General features: G+C 44.2%; 1 protein-coding gene across 9 annotated transcripts in view; it reads right to left on the reverse strand.

Moving 5' to 3' along the window:
- Positions 1–20,000, reverse strand: part of LOC135114196 (calmodulin-binding transcription activator 1-like) — a 182,597-nt gene that overhangs the window by 101,133 nt on the left and 61,464 nt on the right. For 7 of the 9 annotated variants that reach the window (XM_064029939.1, XM_064029936.1, XM_064029937.1 and 4 more), the window contains exon 2: positions 6,540–6,623. In XM_064029939.1, the coding sequence (XP_063886009.1) occupies positions 6,540–6,623 (84 nt within the window). The other 2 variants (XM_064029944.1, XM_064029940.1) reach the window with 2 other exon arrangements.

A 20,000-nucleotide genomic window follows, 5' to 3' on the forward strand; every position in this document is an offset into this window, starting at 1 on the left:
TCGATTCACTCCGTCCCTCCCTTTCCCCTCTTCCCCTCCCCGTCATTTAGAGACAAACATCAGCTACCCATCTCCTCTCTCCCATCCACCATCTCCCTCTTCTCCCCGTCTGACCCAAATAAGGTAAATGGATAAGACACTGACCAATCAAAAAGTTTCATTTGGGTTAAGTCATTGAGATGGGAGGCATCGCTAGACTCAGCCAACTGTGTTATTTTTATCTCTCTTTTTTTTTTCTTTTTTTTGTATTTTATGTCCCTTCTCTTCTCCCTGACCCACCTTCTCAATCTGTCTCTGCGTCATCTGTCTTTCTGTCTGTGTGTCTGTCTGCTTGTTTGTCTATCTACGTAGGCTCCCCTCCCAGTCGCTTTTCTTGCCTTTTATCAACATTACTTTTTTTTTTCTTCTCCGCCCTTGTTCCCTTCTCCAAACCTATATCTATTTTTTTTCTCTCTCCCTCCCACTCTCCCTCCCTTCTTTCCTTCTCCCCTCTTCCCCTCCCTACCTTCGTTATCATTTCTCCTCCATTCTCTCGTACCTGCCCGCATCTTTTTTACCCTCCATTTATCCTATCTATCCTCCTCCTCCTCCTTCTCCTCCTCCTCTTCCTGTCTTCCCCCAGCTTACATTAATTTTCTCTGCCCTGACACCTTCGTGCATCTCGCTTTTTCTTCCCCTCCACTTCCCCTCTGTTCTCGCTACCTTAGTTCCTCCCTCCGCCCCTTTCCCTTTTCTTTTCTCTCTTTTCTTCAGGTTTCCATCCCTCCGCCTTCTTTCCATCTAAATACATTTTTCTTCATGTATTTTTTTTTCACGTGATTTTTTTTTTTTTTTTACGTAGATACTTCATTCTGTTCATCCTATAAATATTTCTTTTTTTCCTTTTTTTTTTTACGCCTCTCTTCCACCGACCTTCATCTCTTCACAGTCTATCTACATTTTTTATCTACCTTCCACATGCCTTATATCTACGCATGTCCCTTCTCTTCCTCTTCTACCTATCAACTATCTTTGCATGTATCAATTTCCTGGCCATTTTCCTTCACCCGCTTCTCCTCTTCCCTGCTTCTCCTTCTTCCGGAACTTGAGTACAAATCCACAACTTTCACCGTCAGTTCCGTGAGGTTTTCTCCTTCATACAAACGGCGCCTTTGTTCTCGCAACTTACACCAAGCATTCATTTGCATTACCCCCTTGCCCCTGTCCCTCCCCTCCCCACACACACACACAGAGACAGATGTTTTATTAACCACAACACACAGCACACAGCATACCTCCAATAGCTAGCATGGCCCAAGAAACTGCTCTTACACTAAACACACAATACAGAACTAGGCATCAGACGGTATATACACACATACACACACACACACACTCCACTCTTCTGAAATCTGTCACTCACAATCTTATAACTCGCGAAATTCTCCTCACTGAACCTAACAACTCTCCTGTATAAGCTGTAGTTTAATAGTGTTCCCTTACATACTACTAGTTCCCATGTAGCGTGCAGCGTAATAGTGTTGGATTTCTCTCTCCTCTTTCGTAACTTCGCCTACACACGGGAAACTTAACGGTGTGCAATTCAATGCCTTGGTTACTACTACTTGCTTTGTGTGATCCGTTCAGTCCATCAGCATTATAATCTATTGGAACTATCCTGTGTAAATATTTATAATCTGGCTATCGTTAGCTTTCTAGTCGCTATGGTCTTTCTTTATTAACTTTTGAGAGCTATATAAAAATTGTTTACATGGACACAAAAAAGGATGAGAAGGTAAGTTTTCGTTTTTTTCTTACCTACAGAATTATGTAAAAGATTGTAGTGGAAAATATGTCTAAGGAGTTGAGTGATTATGGAAAAAAAACGTGTAGTAGTGAAAGGAAAAGAAACTTAACAGTATTTTCGTCTTTTCTTAGCTACAAAACAACGTAAAAGAATGTAGAGCAATACTCTGAACAGCTGAATGATTATGGGGGAAAAAAAGAAATGAGTAAAAGTGAAAAGTTTAACCAAGTACTTAGCAGATTGTACCCCGCCCTTCCTCATAAAGCTGTCCTCACCCATTCATACGTATCCTATGTATGCAGTCTTTAAACCTACTACAGCCTATAAAACTCTCCTCAATCCCACCACAACCCACATAAACTCCACCCATAAAACATGAGCTAAACATAACCTCACCATTTCTTTACACCCACGCAAAGTCGACCCATATAAAGCCCCCTCAAATGCATCATTCATAAAGCAGCACCCTTCCTCTCAGCCTTCAATCAGAGAGCATAGAGGTTCGAATCCCACTCACTGTGCCAGGAGGAGGACCACAAAGGACCTATTCCAAGTTCGTGGTTTTACTCCGCGTCATCCCTTTACAGTGTCATGGTCAGTGCTCGAGTAATCTGCAAGACACTTTTTTAACTTTTTTTTTTTTTTTTCCCACCATTGTATTTGGATTAGTCTCAGTTGCTCCTGTTTCGGGTCGACATAGCTGATCAACCATATCCTCTTTACTGTTTTGTATCTACTTTTATCACCTGCGTATTTTTTCTTCAGTGCATCTATAAATCTCCTCTTTGGTTTTCCTCTCTCCTTCCTATTGGGTCCATCTTCAGCATCCTCCTCCCCACGTACTCCTCATCTCTCGTCTGCACATGGCCACGTTATCTCAGTCTCGCCTCTTTAGCTTTGTCCCCAAACTGACGTACGTGCGCTGTCCCTCTAATATTCTCATTTCCTATCTTTTTAAATTTCAAGTCATCTGTTCTGCTGAGAATGTGTCATTTGTCTGGATTAGTAGGACTGTCAGCAGATCAAAGGAATTATGGCTCAAGAAAAACGCCCAGTGGAATAAAAGTAAGTGTAGAAGGTTACTCTAGGATCACTTTTGTTAATGGTTGATATTGATCGTTTATCTACACGCTCTTGTATGTCAGTGACGACCGTTTTGCCGTCTATATCAAGAAAAAAGAAAATGAGGAAAGAAGCAAGAAGTCATCAGGGCTACACGTGGCGGCCCCTGTATAAAAGAAAAGAAAAAAAAAATTGACAAAAATATTTCTCTACACTTTGGTCTACAATTCAAAGCTTCTCTAAACCACATATAATAAAGTCCTCAAAACCACTCACATTCCCAAATATTGGCCTTAAAATTCTTGTTCCTTCTGTAAGTATTCAATTAAACCACCAAGTAGCCACATCCAGCTTCCCAAAGCCGACCCAAATCCTTCCTATAAAATATTTACAACGTGAAGTATTCCATCTAAAAATCAGATTCCTGCCTCCCAGTCTTCGAGCACACTACCCACTAATACCTACCTCCACAAACGCACGTAGTAGTAGTAGTAGTAGTAGTAGTAGTAGTAGTTTACTAATAAATCAAAAGAAAACACTTAAAGTTCTTCATAAAACAAACAAAAAAAAAAAACGAAAAAAAAATCAAAATCATATATTTATTTCAAGTTCCTAACAAAATACACACATAAAAAAAAATGAAAAACAAAAACTGTCCCGCAATCGTAAATCCAATTAAAAGGAAATGTTTACATCTAATACACATTCAAAAAAAAAAAAAAAAAAAAAAAAAAAAACGAACCAAAAAACCTAATTCTTCAACTACACCACACTACTACACAACTCCCACCACCAAACATGCCAACCAGAACCTAAAAGAACCCACAGTCCGTCCACCCACCCAGCAATGCAGCCACGCACCCAACACACACACTTTCAACCCAGTGACCCACCTTTCCAGACACGCCCACTCACCCGGCCCGACCTTCACGTGTGTACCCCGGGAAAACCAATGCCAACTTATCTGAAAGACGACCCCCACTACTTTTCCAACGACTTCTTATATTATTTATCCACAGGAGCCGCCGCCGCTACGATTGAACGACCCTTTCCCTATTCGCCGCAAAGGAGCTTTTTTTATTACTCGTGTCTTCCTATATTTCGCTTTTAAGGAGGAGAGGACACAAAAGAGAACATCGTTGCTATTTTAACCCCCACCCCGAGAGCTATTATGAGGCACGTTTCCCAGCTACACTGCCTCCTCCTCCTCCTCCTCCTCCTCCTCCTCCTCCTCCTCCTCACCTCGTACTCTTTGCCTCCATTGCCACCACATTTTCTCCCGTCTCCTTTCCCTTCCTCTTTCTCTCACTTTCTCTACAAAGTAAGTCGCCACACATGCTTTCCCCCCCCTCTCTCTCTCTCTCTCTCTCTCTCTCTCTCTCTCTCTCTCTCTCTCTCTCTCTCTCTCTCTCTCTCTCTTCCTTTATTTTCACCCTTTCCCTCTTGCTCCTGCTCCTCATGCTCCTCGTCCTTTATCTCCTCTTCCTCTTCCTCCTTTTCCTCTTCTTCCTCCTCCTCCTCCTCCTCTTCCTCTTTCTTCAAGTCCGTCCCCACATACACAACCATCCTCCTTTGCCGGGGAGAGAAAATTAGGCTGATGGAAAGGGGGAAAAAAGTCGTGTATATTTTTCCGTGGCAGGCGGCGGCGGTGGCGGTGGCGGCGGCGGTGCATGTCTTCCGAGTCTTGTGTCCGTGTTTTCAGCATCTGAGGAGGCCGGTGGTGCCCTCCTCCGCCTCAGCTTTAAACTGTATGAATGCTGTCGTAACTCCACCCTCCCCGAGATTAGGCGAAGCTAGCTGGCGTCGAGAGCAAAGGAGGACAGGAGGGAGGGAGGGACAGTGGAAGAGAGGAGGAGCCGAGGGGGACTGGGGATCGGTTAAGGGAAGGAGGGGAGGGATGTTAGGGGAATGAAGGGTAGATAGAAAATGAGGACATAAGAGCTAATGGTACGTGGAAAACGGTACAGAGTGGAATGAAATGAGAGAAGGTGAAGGACGTGTTAGGAGCTACAGTAGAGGGTGGTGTGTGTGTGTGTGTGTGTGTAAGGGTAGGTATGTAATAGGGGTGATGAGGAAGAAAGGTTGGTGGTGGACGAAAAAGGCGACGAAGAGAACAACGAACAATAGGAGGAGGAGGAGGAGGAGGAGGAGGAGGAGGAGAGCAGAAGTAAATGGTCATGTTTCTTCCTCCACGAGAAGGTGAGGCCATGTTGGTGTGAGGTCAACTGGGTCGTGATTCTCCCTCCTCCTCCTCCCATCGACCCCTAATATCCCGTCCCCTGCCCTCATTGCTCCCCACCATCACCTATCCATCGACCCCTAACGTCCATCCCCTCGCCTGCCTGCCTTCCTTCCTTCCTTCCTTCCCCTCCTCCCTCACGCACGCCTCCCACCAAAATTCGACTTCGTTACTTCCCCTCACCCCCCGCCACGCACGAGTCCAAAAAAACAACCTCCCTACCCTCCCCATTCGTCCCCTCACAGTTCCAACATACATACCCTCTTCCCCACCACACCAGGCAAAAACCTACAACTCAACTCCTACTGGTCTTCCTCCTCTCCAGCCCCCTCCCCTCAAAACATTCCAGTAATCCATCCCTTCCCCCTTCCTTTGGGCGAAAAATTCTTAGCTCCCCTCACCACGTTTCCTAGACCTCCCCTTCCCCTCACTGCCTCACATGCATGCCTACTAAAACACCCTCGAAAACAGTGAGTAAGCCACCCTTTCCCCTCCTTCAGGAAAAAAAAAAGCTTATTTCCCCCTTCCCCACCACACCCCCAACAACACAAGAGTCCTAAAAAGTCACCCCTTCTTCCTCACCTCCCTTCCTCTCGTCTTTTCCCTCCCTGACACATTCCTGCAAAAAGAATTCTTCGTCTCCACAGCAAAGGTTCTCAGTCTTGCTAAACACCCGCCAGGAGAAGAGGGAGGACCCGAAGGAGGACCCGATGGAGAGGAGGTCGAGGCGGAGGACTGGCTAACGGGGAGAGGGCGCCATGGGAAAGGGAAGGTGAGGAGTGGCTGTGTCAAAGGATAAATGTAACCCCCTCACGGCCTCTCCATGGGTAATGACCAGAGTTCCAAGACAGTGTTATATAATTACCGAAATAGTTTAATCGCGTGCCGAGGCGGAGAGGCGAGGAGAGAGGGAGGGAGGGAGGCAGGGTAGGGTAATGGGTGGCAGGGGTGAGGGGTTGCCTGGGGTGAGGGGACAAGGCAATTTCAACATATAATACGTAATAATAACAATTAGAGTCTTGGTTTTATATGGCTGAAGGGCTTAATGTTCACTTAACGTTAATAGTGACCTTTTGTTGCGCGGCGGGGGAGAGAGAGAGAGAGAGAGAGAGAGAGAGAGAGAGAGAGAGAGAGAGAGAGAGAGAGAGAGAGAGAGAGAGAGAGAGAGAGAGAGAGAGAGAGAGAGAGAGATAAATACATGCAAACACGGGGAAAGATCTAAGTACAAACGAAAACACACGAAAAAAGCCTTACATTACGGCGCGTATACACACACACACACACACACACACTCTCAATGGCCCCACTGGAGTTATCGCTGAGGGCTATGACTGCCAAGGGAACGGGGGAATGGGAGCAGGGATGGGGCAAAACCTGGCAGGGTGGGTCGAGGCGGAACGTGGCGGGTCGGGGCGGGGCGGGGCGGGGAACACAGAAAGGGAAAGGTCTTACCCATGGATGAGGGCGGAGTGGGTGTGAGGGGTGAGGGCGTAGGGGCGTAGCGGGGTGGTGCTGGACGGGCCGCTCCATACTTACCTGCAGGAGAAAGAAAAGAGACAAATTAATTAATGATTTCATTCTTAATTAATTATTGCGTTTTGTACACGCGGTAATTAACTCAAATGTCAACACTGGTGAATGTGTTCCCTTAACATTTCATCGCATTATCTCGTCGACTTACGCGCCACAGGGTGATGAGGTAAGGGTTGTGTCTTCAAGGGTTTGTGACTGGTGACAGTTTAACAAGGATGCACCACTTGAGAATGAAAGAAACATGCATGGTGATGTAAAACTTGTTATCGTCTTTAAGGGTGTGTTTATGAGCGGTGATAATTTAACAAGAATTCTGGACCACTGAAGTAAAAACACTCGTGAAAACTTGACTAATCATCTCTATGGCCTTTGAAAACAATCCCCTACGAGAGAAGAAAGCGTGTAAGAATACCAGCTTACTAGCAAATTAAAAGGTAAACCCTTTCCCTGCCACTAACAAATCCCTTTAAGGAGTAAAAAACAATTAAAATTTCTTTATTAATGACAGTTTTCTATTCTACAAAATTCTTTCAGAGGATGCTTAGACAATTAAGTATGAGAGTTTTATACAGGGAACAGCCCGTGTAGGCCCGATGGCTTCTTGCAGCTTGCCTATTGTTGCGTTAATTACTGATACATGAAGGCATTTGACGTATGAAAAGACATGTTTTACTAATATGGGTCTAGTAGGCAAACAGTGACGCTATAAAGAGAAACATTTTAGGTAAGAAGAGAATAAACAACACTGTAAATACCAAGCATAACCGGCAAATTACTCATAACATTACAAGCCACAAAGACAAAGAACATGATAGTGCACAGTTTCGCTCGTCTCACTGTGCCACACGAGAGTAATTGTTTCCTCTTAAGTACCACTGCGTAGTTCACTGTTACACAAGTCATCATATACTGCCGCAATTTGTGTCGTTTCTATTTTTAGAGGATCAATTAGAATGTTGTGCGTGGCTGTTACGTTAGGTAAGATTAGTATAAAAAACGCAAAAGTAATGACTCGTGATGCATATGATTTGGTTTACGAGAGAAAAAAATATTCGTCTGCCACACTGAGACGGTCATGACTCTGCAAATTAATCCTACACATAAAAAGTGAAAAAAAAAGTTAGTGACATGACTTTACCAAGACTGACGCGAAGGAAAAAAAAAAAAAACACACAGACGCAGACACACACAGACACACATAAACAACACTACAAACAGCCCTGCAAATAGCACAAAACAATGCCGAGATCCAGGTGAAGTTAAACACGCCTCGCAAAAATTGCCTTCATCAAGCCGTCGTTGCCTCGTTACCAACAAGAAGCAAACACGCATAATGATTTCAATGTTATCACTGCCGCGTTATTTCTCAAGAATGCATGCACCACAGCCACACACACACTCACACACACACACACAGGAAATAACTATTCAACAATAACGACAACCATAATATCAGCCAGTGTTACTATTACTGCTGCTGCTTCTTCTTGTCGTTGTCGTTGTTGTTGGTGGTGGTGGTGGTGGTTGTTGTTGTTATTAGTTGTTATTGCTGGTATGGGTACTGCTGCTATTATTACTGCTGCTATTACTACTACTACTACTACTACTACTTATGCTAATACTACAATGACTTATTATCACTACCACCTACACAGGCAAAATATTACCATCTTCATACTATAACTACTACTAATCTCAACTACAACCACCACCACCACCACCACTACTGCTACTACTACTACTACTACTAAAATCACTACTATATCACCATTACTAACAACTATTATTGCTTGAGACTAACATATATAACTATTATCATTATCATCACCACCACCACCACCACCACAGATAACAATAACACCGTAACAACAGCCGCAATAACTCGTGTGCTGGTCTTGTATGAATAAAACATACCGGGACCTCAAATGTACAGCACTACATCCCTATATAATAAGTCTGCTGCCTCTCCTAACGCCTCCCCGGGGACTAGTGAGGGTCGCGACTAGCTTACCACTGTCTCCCTTCATTCTCTCTACCTGGTGATGGCCACTGACCTGACGCCGCCGAGTGTGAAGAGTGGTGGGAACTGAACAGGGAGGTGTGTGTGTGTGTGTGTGTGTGCGTATGACAGAAGGAAGGAAAAGAGTAAAGGTAGGATACAGAAGAGTTAGAAGAACTGTTTGTCTCTCTCACGGAAGGGAAGAAAGGAGGTAAGAGGAGAGAAGTGGAGGATAAAGAGGAGGAAGGAGAAGTTTGTCTTATAGAAGCAAAGGAGGGAGATAAGAGGAGGAAAAGGTAGTGGGAGAATGCGAGGATGGGAAGAAAGAGAAGGGAAGAGAGAGAGACAAGGGAGAGTAGTACGTGGTATAGGGGGAGGAAGGTAATCGAGGCAGATGGAGGACAGGGAAGGGACGGAAGGAGATGGGACGAAGGACTGGGAAAATGATTCGTTTCAGGTGGTTCATTCAAGTGGTTCGTGATTCCTGAAGCTGTCCCGTTAGTGTCAATAGTTACTTAGATGGTTGAACCCTACTCGTGATAGTTCGTGCAGTGGCGCCATCTGTACTGAACACACAAAGACGGTAATGAAGTGGATAAAGGGAGCAAATGACCTTTAGATTTTAGACTTATGACTCTTTTATTCCCTATTTATTGATTTATTTAAAGAGGCAGCGAAATGTCTTTTTTTTTTTCCAATCTTTTCTTTTTTGTCCCAGTGACCGAGTTCATTCATTCATAAAAAAAAAAAAAAAACAATCATCACATTACTACACCATTACACCACTACACTACAAAGACGAGATACAGAGTAAAAAAAATAAGTATGACAAAAAAAAAAAAAACGCTTACCTTCTTCTCTTTTCGTACATAAACACTTATCTCTCAACGTAAAATAATAATTAAATATACTAAATACATATATAAAAATAATTGATAAAAAAAAAAAAATACGCAGAGCAGAGAACAAAGAACAAATAACAAAGAAAATGAAGCAACACTGATAGGAGGCACTAAAATAAAACAAGGCTAAGTACTGGACATGATAAGGATGTAACGACTCTCTCTCTCTCTCTCTCTCTCTCTCTCTCTCTCTCTCTCTCTCTTCGGGCAATTTAAGGAGTAATCAGCCTTGTTATCGGTAGTTTTCCTTATCTAGCCTCTATGTACTGGTCGCCTGGACGCCCCTGCCTGCCATTTGGGTAATTCGCTTGTTAGTTGTCCGTCCGCTGAGTAGCATTACGTCAAGGTGAGTGTGTACTTGTATTTTTCGTAATGGTTTTAGTGGTAGTAGTAGTAGTAGTAGTAGTAGTAGTAGTAGTAAAATGATGATGATGATGATGATGATGATGATGATGATGATGATGATGATGATGATAAGGAGGAGGAGGAGGAGGATAGAAGACAGACAAACAGACAGACAGACAGATAGGCAGACAGATACAGATACAGACACAGACAAAAGGAGAGAAAGAAGGAAAGAAAGAAATTAAAGAAAATAAAAGATAACGAAAAAAACGAAAGAACAGACATGAAACCGAACGAAGAAAATAGAAGAATTGAGAAAACAGATGGAAAGATATAAAAAAAACACAAAGAAAAGAAAGAAGGAAAAGAAGAAAGATATAAAGAAAAAAAATAATAGAAAACAACGAAAGAACTCCAGCAAATCAAACTGTCTTTTCCTTTCCTCCTCCCAAGGGTGGTGGTGGTGGAGGAGGAGGAGGTGGTGGTGGTGGTGGTGATGATGAGAGCCAAGTATCGTGCAATGATGAGTGATTAAGGGAGGTTGACAGGGAGACCAACACGCTACCTCGACCCTACTCACAAATTACCCATCATCCTCCCACCCCACAGTACCTACTTCCTATAACCTACTTACCGTCCTTCACCCTCTACCTTACCCTGCCTACTTACCTACCTACCTCACTCCTACTTACCTGTCGATTTACCTTTTCAGTACTCGGTTTTTTTTTTTTTTTTTTTTTTTTTTTACCTTATCGTCTAAGTATAAGTGATGGTGTGAATTTAAATTTGGTAGTTCAATGCTATATTTATTTATTTATTTATTTCATTTTATTCTATTTTATTTTTTTGTGTGTGGTACAGAAAAAAAAGATTGTGAGTTTAATGAGCAATAACAATAAAAAGAAAGTGGTAATTTTTCAACGTGGTCAGGAGTCCGGCAGAGGGGGAAAAAGAAGGGGAAAAAAAAAGTAAAAAAAAAAAATGCCGCTTCCCAAAAAAAAGAAAGTTAAGGAAGAATACATAAAGAAAAAAAAAGATCAATTTAGTTCCAGAGGTCTCGTCATATTGCTCTCTGATACAGTTCCCAACAACAAAACTATGAAAGGATATAAAAAAAAAATAAATAAATAAATATCGATGTACGGAGTTTTGAAGGTGTGTTGATACTCTTTTTCTTCAACCGATCAACTCGAGGCAAGGCAAAAAAAAACGGCATCAAAATCTGAATCTGGGTGGAAAGGAAGAAGCAACGCGGGGCAGACTCTCGGCGACTAGCGCAGGGCGGCACTCGTAGGTTCGGAGGAGGCGCAATAACACGGGCGGCACGTCGGGCTGGTTGACTCCTCCATTACTCAGGCGCAGGACTTTAGCTTTAAGAGACAAGACAACTCCCTGATGGTGTCGCTTCCAGATATAGATGGCCGGTCCGCACTACACGTGACAACCGCCCCACTGAAATATATATTGATTCCAGACTCTTCCCATTCCTAGAAGCGAAGAACCAGTCACTCTTTGTCCTCCGCGGCGGTGGTGATCCTCTGAGCCTCCACTATTTTTAATTAAAGGATTCATGAGTGCGTCACGGTGGCCGGAGATTTTGACATCGAGGAACTTCAAGGAGATATAAGGATCCCTCATTTGTTTTCCTTTTCCAACAGTCATATCCCCTTTCTTCCTTCCTGTAGTTTCCTTTGCCTCTGAATTCAATAACTCGCATATAAAATGGAAAAAAAGGAGTAAAATCAATATAAGCATCCCTCATCTTTCCCATTTATGAACATCCATCCTTCTTTCCTTCCTATATTTCTTTCCCTGGCCTACAATTTTAAAATTGCACTGGATCCTTGTAATTCTCGTGCATAATAAGAAGGTGAAGTAAAGTCAGTCTCAAGTCGGAGGTATTCACGTTCTAGATGAGGATTCACTGGCTAATGTGGCTTCAGGTATAACACCACACTGCACAATTCTTATATTTATATAGGGAAGGTAAAGTAACACTAATTTCAAGTTGGAGGTATTCGCTACATTTATAAGAGGACTAAGCTAAAAAAATAACTGTATCGTTACCTGAAATATATATTTGTACTTCAACCTACGATTTCCTAACCCCCTCTCGTAGTTAAGCACGTGAATCATTAGTGAACATAAGTGAAGAAATAAATAAAAAAAAAAAAAGGAAAAGACAAACAGCTAAGTAAGAGCGTGAACCAGTACTCCACGACGCCGCTGAAGACAAATAAAGACATAACAAGAAGATAAAAGCCAGGGAAAGACGTGAAAAAAAGACCATCACAACATATTAAGGGTGTTCATAAGACGGAGTGCGAGGCGAGACTGGGGTGGCCTGGCAATGTGTAGAGAAGGGATGAAGAGCACGTGGGGGCGAGGATGTAGGAGAGGCACCCACCAGCCAGAAGACCTAAGAGAGGGTTAATGGACGCAGGCTGGTGGGGTGTAACAGAAAATGCACAAGACAGAAGGGTAAGGGAGGGTGGTTTGCTATGGCGGTCCTTAGCAAGAATAGCAAAAAGAGAAGTTAAAAGTTAATCTGGTGCGTGTATAGCTGAGGCTTTACTTCATGTATTAGGTATATATGTATGTATTAGTGTATGCGTATAAGTTTAGATCTTATACATTTAAATTAAAAGGCAGCTCATGAGGATTTATTTATACAGTACGTGCAATACGATACCAAAGCAGTTGCATGATGTAGCCTTTATGTTCCCTTATTCAGCCAAACTCTCAATGCCTCAGTCAACTCACACTATTCCTCTAAGTACCCCTACACTCCCTCACCCACGCACCATGACACTTCCTTACTCAACCACCCTCGCAACTTTATTTTCCACTCTGATACTCTCACATTCTTTCATAAATAACAACATACTAAAAGAAGAAGAGAAAAAAAAGAATCGTGTAGTTCTTAAAAGTAGGTAAAACCAATATCGCTTTTTTCGTCCCCGTTCCAACAAGCTCTCGTTGCCTCGACACTACTGACTGGGGGTGGGAACGAAGGAAGAAGGAGGAGGAGAAGGGGAGAATGGAGGGGTCATTAAGGGGGAGGGGAGGTTGAGTTATCTTTCAAGTTCCTCAACTCCTGTGGATGTGAAAGAGATTTAATTTCAGGACCGAGAGAAAACTGAGCAGCTGTGACCTCGCTGTTAAGACTGACAGATGACGCCTCTCTCCTTCCCGCGGCGAGCGCTGTGTGAACTTTTGTCGGACGCGGCGGGGAAAATTTACTGAATCACGCCTGTCACGCTCTGCCAGATGAAGCTATATATTTATTTCCTTTTTTTTCATAAGAAGTGTGTGTCTTCTTGGGAAACCGTATCCTCAGTAAGAAACGAAGGACCAGTGGGGTAAAAAATAGTATCTTTATTGTAGGGTCCAGAGGTTTCGACATCATTCCCCGTGATATCATTAATGGTTACAAGTTAGGGAAAGATTTCTTGGAGTAAATACTATGCAACACTAAAAACAATAACTAACCTTAACAGACATTAACATTTACAGGGTTTAAAATGATGATAAAGGAGAAATGATGTTTAGGTTAATGGGATAAGACAAGTATATGGAGTTGAGTTTATTCCCGACAGGTTTCGCCTACAGCTTCTTTAAGGGAACTCCATACACTTGTTTTTTCCTCCCACCTCCCCCCTCCAACTTGTCCATGTCTGAATAATAATAATAATAATAATAATAATAATAATAATAATAATAATAATAATAATAATAATAATAATAATAATAATAACAAGAACAATAATAATAATAATTCCGATGCTAATGATGTAGTACATATCAATGACATTTATAATGTTGTTTACCGGAAAAAAAAGTTTCGTCTGTTACAGAGAGATGGATGTTATTCTATAATAATATCCACGTTCTCTCTCTCTCTCTCTCTCTCTCTCTCTCTCTCTCTCTCTCTCTCTCTCTCTCTCTCTCTCTCTCTCTGGAAATACGTAGGTTATGTTTTATATAGGTGCCACGTTTAGGTCTGATGGCTTCTTGCACATTTCCTTGTTTTCTTATATTATGCTCTCTCTCTCTCTCTCTCTCTCTCTCTCTCTCTCTCTCTCTCTCTCTCTCTCTCTCTCTCTCTCTCTCTCTCTCTCTCTCTCTCTGCGCCGAAGAAGTAAGTGGAGGTCTAGTGGCTAGGAAAGATGTTATCGGCAGAAATGGACGAGATGAAAGAGAAGGAGAAAGGCTCAGTACGTTACCTGTAAATACAAACTAATTATGCAGGAAGGTTTTGACGGTATTCCTCACCTGGGCCGCCCGCCGCTCCACTGTATACGTTAAGTACACCTTTATCAGCTAATCGATAACCCGTGCGCCGTAAAGAAGCTTGTATGCCTCTCTTATTCTTCCTTATCTGGTCATATACTTCGCGGCAATAACCTTACCATACGTGTACATAAAACGTTTTCCTTTCTAGTATTTGTAAGTAATTTCTTTTCTCACTCTCTTGAACTATCACGTCGTCATCAGTGTTGTATTGCTGGAATGCGGATAACAATGAAGTTTGTTTGAATGTTATAGCTGTACGTATTTTGTTGTAAGTGTTTTAATAAGGCTCCTGTTCCTGTCTTCTTAGAACAAGTAAGGCCCGGTACGTTTCTCATGTCTGTTGATGAATGACTGGAAATCAACAGTGAAATAGAGATATATAAGGAGAGAGAGAGAGAGAGAGAGAGAGAGAGAGAGAGAGAGAGAGAGAGAGAGAGAGAGAGAGAGAGAGAGAGAGAGAGAGAGAGAGAGAGAGAGAGAGAGAGAGAGAGAGAGAGAGAGAGAGAGAGAGAGAGAGAGAGAGAGAGAGAGAGAGAGAAGATGAAGAAAAAACCCGATGCAATTTTCCATTCTGGAGTCGACCTGATACCGGGCTATTGAAACACCAAGTCCCGGGGAAGACGCCTGACTGTACCCGCAGCCTTCAGGGACCCGATCTGCCGGATGGGTCGCCTTTATTCCGTCCCATGTGTCTCCCTCTCTCTCTCTCCCTTCGTGGCATAACGTCAGGACTTCACTGTGGACTCGAGGTCAGAGGTCATCACATCCCGGCAGTCACGATGGATTTATTGTTGCGATGGATGGCAAGGAATAAAGGGGTGAATGGGGAGGGGCAGGGAATGGCTGGATGGACTCTGCTGTGTGTGTGTGTGTGTGTGTGTGTGTGTGTGTGTGTGTGTGTTAGGGGATGAGATGGGGAGGAGAAGGAATGGGTTACTGTGTCCGTCATGTTATCAGGAAGGACCAACGAAGCACCACAATTGTAGATAACCTTGTCCCCAATGTGTCCTCTCGTCGTCTTGTTCCCTGGCTGGCCGGTTGGCTGGCTGGCTGGATACACACACACACACACACAGTTTCTCTCTCTCTCTCTCTCTCTCTCTCTCTCTCTCTCTCTCTCTCTCTCTCTCTCTCTCTCTCTCTCTCTCTCTCTCTCTCTCTCTCTCGGACCCACAAAGTACCCTAATACCCGTGTTTTAAATCCATACGATGCTCATTTTTACGACACAACGAGCCTGCAACTTGACATTATGTATGACAAGAGCACACAGGATACAGTATCACTAAACAACGTCTTCTCACGTCAATGACACCCTCCGTAACCTTTGGCGCACATGCGAGACACACGATAAGGGAACGGGTCCCCACAAAAAGACTAGCCACTACAGACACCACTGGCCCACCTTCCCTCCGTCACCACTCCCAGCGCACCCTTCATTTCAGCAACGTAAAGTCTTGGTCAATAATCCAGCGGCACACTATACCCACCCGTCATTGTGTTTAACGCCATTCTCTACCCTCCAAGTGTTTTTTTCCGATTTCCTCCCCAGAAGTGAGTGATTTTCGCTATATCATATGACTTAAGATTGTGGGGAACAGCGGGGATTAATGCGGCTGGTTACTCGTTTTCTGCCGGCCACGACCTTCCTACGCCACGCCACTGTACTGTGCTACACTGCCTACCGCCACCACCTAACCTCGTGAAGCGCCTGTGAGCTGCACGAAACACTCACGCGACACAATACACACACACACACACACACACACACACACGTATATACCCTCCCCTCACACACACACACGCATACACACACACAACGCACGCACACACACAAAACTACCTGTAAATGAGTGCCAATCGGGATCATTAGGCAGGTAAGGAAGGCTGCCACAATTTACGGATTAATCATGCGAGAGAGTCAGGCTGAGGGAGGAGGAGGAGGAGGAGGAGGAGGAGGAGGAGGAGGACGTAGAAGGACGACGACTACGAGGAGGAGGAGCAGGAGGACGGGGAGGACGAAGGAGGAGGATCGATGCGTGGACAGCCGCCCAACTAACCGCCGGGATAATCACCACACCCCTTGCTGCCCTCGACTCCCAAGACCCCGAAGCTAAAAGTCATATCACGGTAGGCTGTTAATTACACCTGCCGGAGAGTGATTACAAGGCCAGGTGGGGGAGAGGTGTGGATGGTGCGGATGTCCAGATGGTGGAGGGGCGCGGTAGCTACAGGAGGGGAGGGGAGGGAGGGGAAAAGGAAGAGAAGGAGCAGAGGTTGGAGACAACTTGATTCCCCCTCCCGGCGTCGCGAGCCATGCAATCAAGGCTGGAGGGCGAGAGAGGCGGTGGTCGTGCAGGCAATCAGGTAAAAACGCTCAGGAGAAACGGAAGGGAAGGGAAGGAGGGACGGAGGGACGCACGGAGGGATATTGGGAGGGAGGGACGCAGCGAAGAGAAAGGAGTCAGATGGATGGATGGATGGATGGGAGAGAGAGAGAGAGAGAGAGAGAGAGAGAGAGAGAGAGAGAGAGAGAGAGAGAGAGAGAGAGAGAGAGAGAGAGAGAGAGAGAGAGAGAGAGAGAGAGAGAGAGAGAGAGAGAGAGAGAGAGAGAGAGAGAGAGAAATATATATATAAAGAAAAGTAGAGGAAGAGAAGAAACACTGACAGAAAACAATGAATAACAGATGGAGGAAGAAAAGAAAGAAAATACGATACAAAAAAAGCAAAAGAAAAAGAAAAAAAAGAAGAAAGAAGGAAAGATAGAGTCAGACAGGACAGAAGCAGAAAGACATAAACACACACAGAATATGAGGAGAACGAGAAAGGAAATGAAAGGCAAGGAGCAGGAAGAATCAAAGAGGAGGAGGAGGAGGAGGGACACAGGGGGAGACAAAGACAGAAGGGAGACAGGTTAGGCGAGGAAGGAAAGTAGGAGGGTGGACAGACACAGACAGACAGACAGACAGACAGACAGACAGACAGACAGAAGGGAGGGAACTGGGAGGCTAGGCAAGAAGGGGTGGCGGGTTCCATGATACTGGCTGCTGGAGTTTGCATGACCGAGCCCACCTGACAATGACCACGAAGGGAGGCCGCCATGGTGTCCCACGCGCCCCAACCTTCTCTAATGAGCAGCTATTCTCGGCCTGCTGGAAGAGTGAGGCGGACACAGGCGAGTATAGAGAACAGGAGAGACAGGAGAGGTAGGAGAGGGAGGAGACAAGGGATGAAGGAACACGGAGGAAGTGAGGAGGAGGAGGAGGAGGAGGACAAAAAAAAGGAAATTGTTGTTGCTAGAGCTGAGTAGGCAAAGAAGATACGAGATGATGATGATGATGATGATGATGGTGATGGTGATGATGTCAGGACAACTACAACAACGATGAAGATGATGACGATGACGACTGAAGAAGAAGAAAAAGAAGAAAACGAACAAGAACAGGAACTAACAAGAAAACTGAGGAAGTAAAGAAGCAAAAGGAGGAGGAGCAACTGCAGGAAGAACAGAGAGAAGAAAACTCATGCCGTGAGGAACAAAATAAAACGTAATAACAGAGAGAGAGAGAGAGAGAGAGAGAGAGAGAGAGAGAGAGAGAGAGAGAGAGAGAGAGAGAGAGAGAGAGAGAGAGAGAGAGAGAGAGAGAGAGAGAGAGAGAGAGACCCGAACCGAGCAAAACTGACCAAAATGTTGCACGAAAGGGGCGAAAAAAAGAAAAGGTAGAAATCTTATGTGGTGGGAGAGGCGAAGCGAGGTGAGAGGAAGCGAGAGAAGGAAAGGCGAGGGAATGGGAGCAGCCGGCCACCATCCCCACATAAACGCAGTGTGACATCGAGAAACCACCGTCGGATCCGCGGTAAACAAGACACACCACCCAATAACCACTCGCCTGAATCCGCCACCACCACCACCACCACCACCAGGAGCAATGTCACATAAAGGAGCCTAAGTCGCCCTCACGCCTTCCTGTATTTCCCGAAGACTCGCTGGATTCAAAAGGAAGAAAGAAAGAAAAAGTCGTGTCGGGTCAAGGTGCCGTGTGTGTGTGTGTGTGTGTGTGTGTGTGTGTGTGTGTGTGTGTGTGTGTGTGTGTGTGTGTGTGTGTGTGTAACAGTGCAGGTGGCGGGAGCTCAGCTAACACTCCACAACATCTGAAAACACTCCCATACTTCTCACCACCACCAACAAGCAGAAGAAAACTCAGACACCAATAACACTAAAGAAAAATAACACAAAACAAAACACCCAAACACACACACACACACACACACAAACAAACATTCACCACGCAAAAAAAAAACGAGGTAGACAGGCAAGTATGTAGATAGACAGGCAAGCAGGTAGGTAGGTAGGTAGGCATGTAGGTTTGTAGGTAGGTAGGTAGGTAGGCCGAGGAAACAGAGCAATGAGGACCCGTGCATATAGTTCTCGTCTTTCATCCGCAGGCGTCGTTAGGGTGATGTTCCGCGCCGCCGGTGGACCAAGAGGTGACGGTAATAGGGATGAGGATATGAAGCGCCGCTCAACACACCCCGCTGCCTGTCGACGGCGGGCACCAGGTACCGTCGACGCACCGCTCTGTAATTATTTCTCTTTCCCGCTTGCCACCGAGTGCGAGACGGAGAGAGAGAGGCAGAGACAAAGACAGAGAGAGAGAGAGAGAGAGAGAGAGAGAGAGAGAGAGAGAGAGAGAGAGAGAGAGAGAGAGAGAGAGAGAGAGAGAGAGAGAGAGAGAGAGAGAGAGAGAGAGACTCCCTCCCTTAATGTTCTCCCCCTCTCACTTCGATGAAATGAAGACGATAAAAAATTGCACTTGATGACACGCGCATTGGTTCTTTTATACGAGTGTCTTTAATATTTTTCCACGAGAGGACAATTTTCCCCGGGCGCTGCTGTACTAAACTCTCACAAAAGTCGGTCAATTGACTTCATGAGGACAATCTGGGCCGCTTTTCCTCCTCGTAAACCTCAGACTCACACAAGCCAAGTCTCCACCACCACCATCACCACCACCACTACCACCACCACCATCACCACTACCATCACTACTCTCTGCCCGCCGCCTAATACCTCCCTGTCTTGTTGTTGTTTTTTTTTTTTTTTTCATTTTTTCAAGGATCAAAATAAAAATCTGAGGTGAGTAAGCTGCATTTTGCTGTAATTGTACTTCTTTTCCTTCGCCTTTCTACCTTTCTCCTTTCTATTTATGTATTTCTTCCCTTTTTTCCTCGTCCACTGTACTCCTTCTCCATTTCTGTATTTCTACTTTCATTTCTCCTCTGCTCTCTTCTTTTCCCTTAATATTTTTCATTTATGTATATTTTTTTTCTTTTTAAATATGTTTTCCTCCCAGTTTTTCTTTATTTTTTTCGTATTTCTACCTTCATTCCTTCTCCACGCTACTTTTATCTCCCAACTTCTGTATTTCTTTTTCTAATTCTTTTCCATTCTCCTTTCTCCTCCCCTGCACTGCTCTCCGCCTTCCCCGTTCTCATTACTGCCAAACTCATATCTGTTACCATAACCAATCAAAGAGATAAAATAAATAGTTTTACTCTTACCACTCTTCTCTCCTCTCCCCATTTTCACTGCGTATTTCACTCATTCCGTTCTGTTCTTATTATCGTCACCTCCTATCCTTATTATTCTGTTTTTGATTTTCTCTTCTTCCTGAGACCTAAACGGCATAAAGGAAAAAAAAAAAAGGAATTTAGACACGTGAAAATAAGTTAATCTTTTTTTTCTGTTTGGCTTCGATTTTTTTGGGGAACCGAGAAGTAAAGCGAGTATTTTTTTTTCCAATTTATTTATTTTTCATTCCTTGCCTAGTCTCCTTGAC

The sequence above is a fragment of the Scylla paramamosain genome, chromosome 27 (genome assembly GCF_035594125.1).
Source record: "Scylla paramamosain isolate STU-SP2022 chromosome 27, ASM3559412v1, whole genome shotgun sequence".
Lineage (NCBI taxonomy): Eukaryota > Metazoa > Arthropoda > Malacostraca > Decapoda > Portunidae > Scylla > Scylla paramamosain.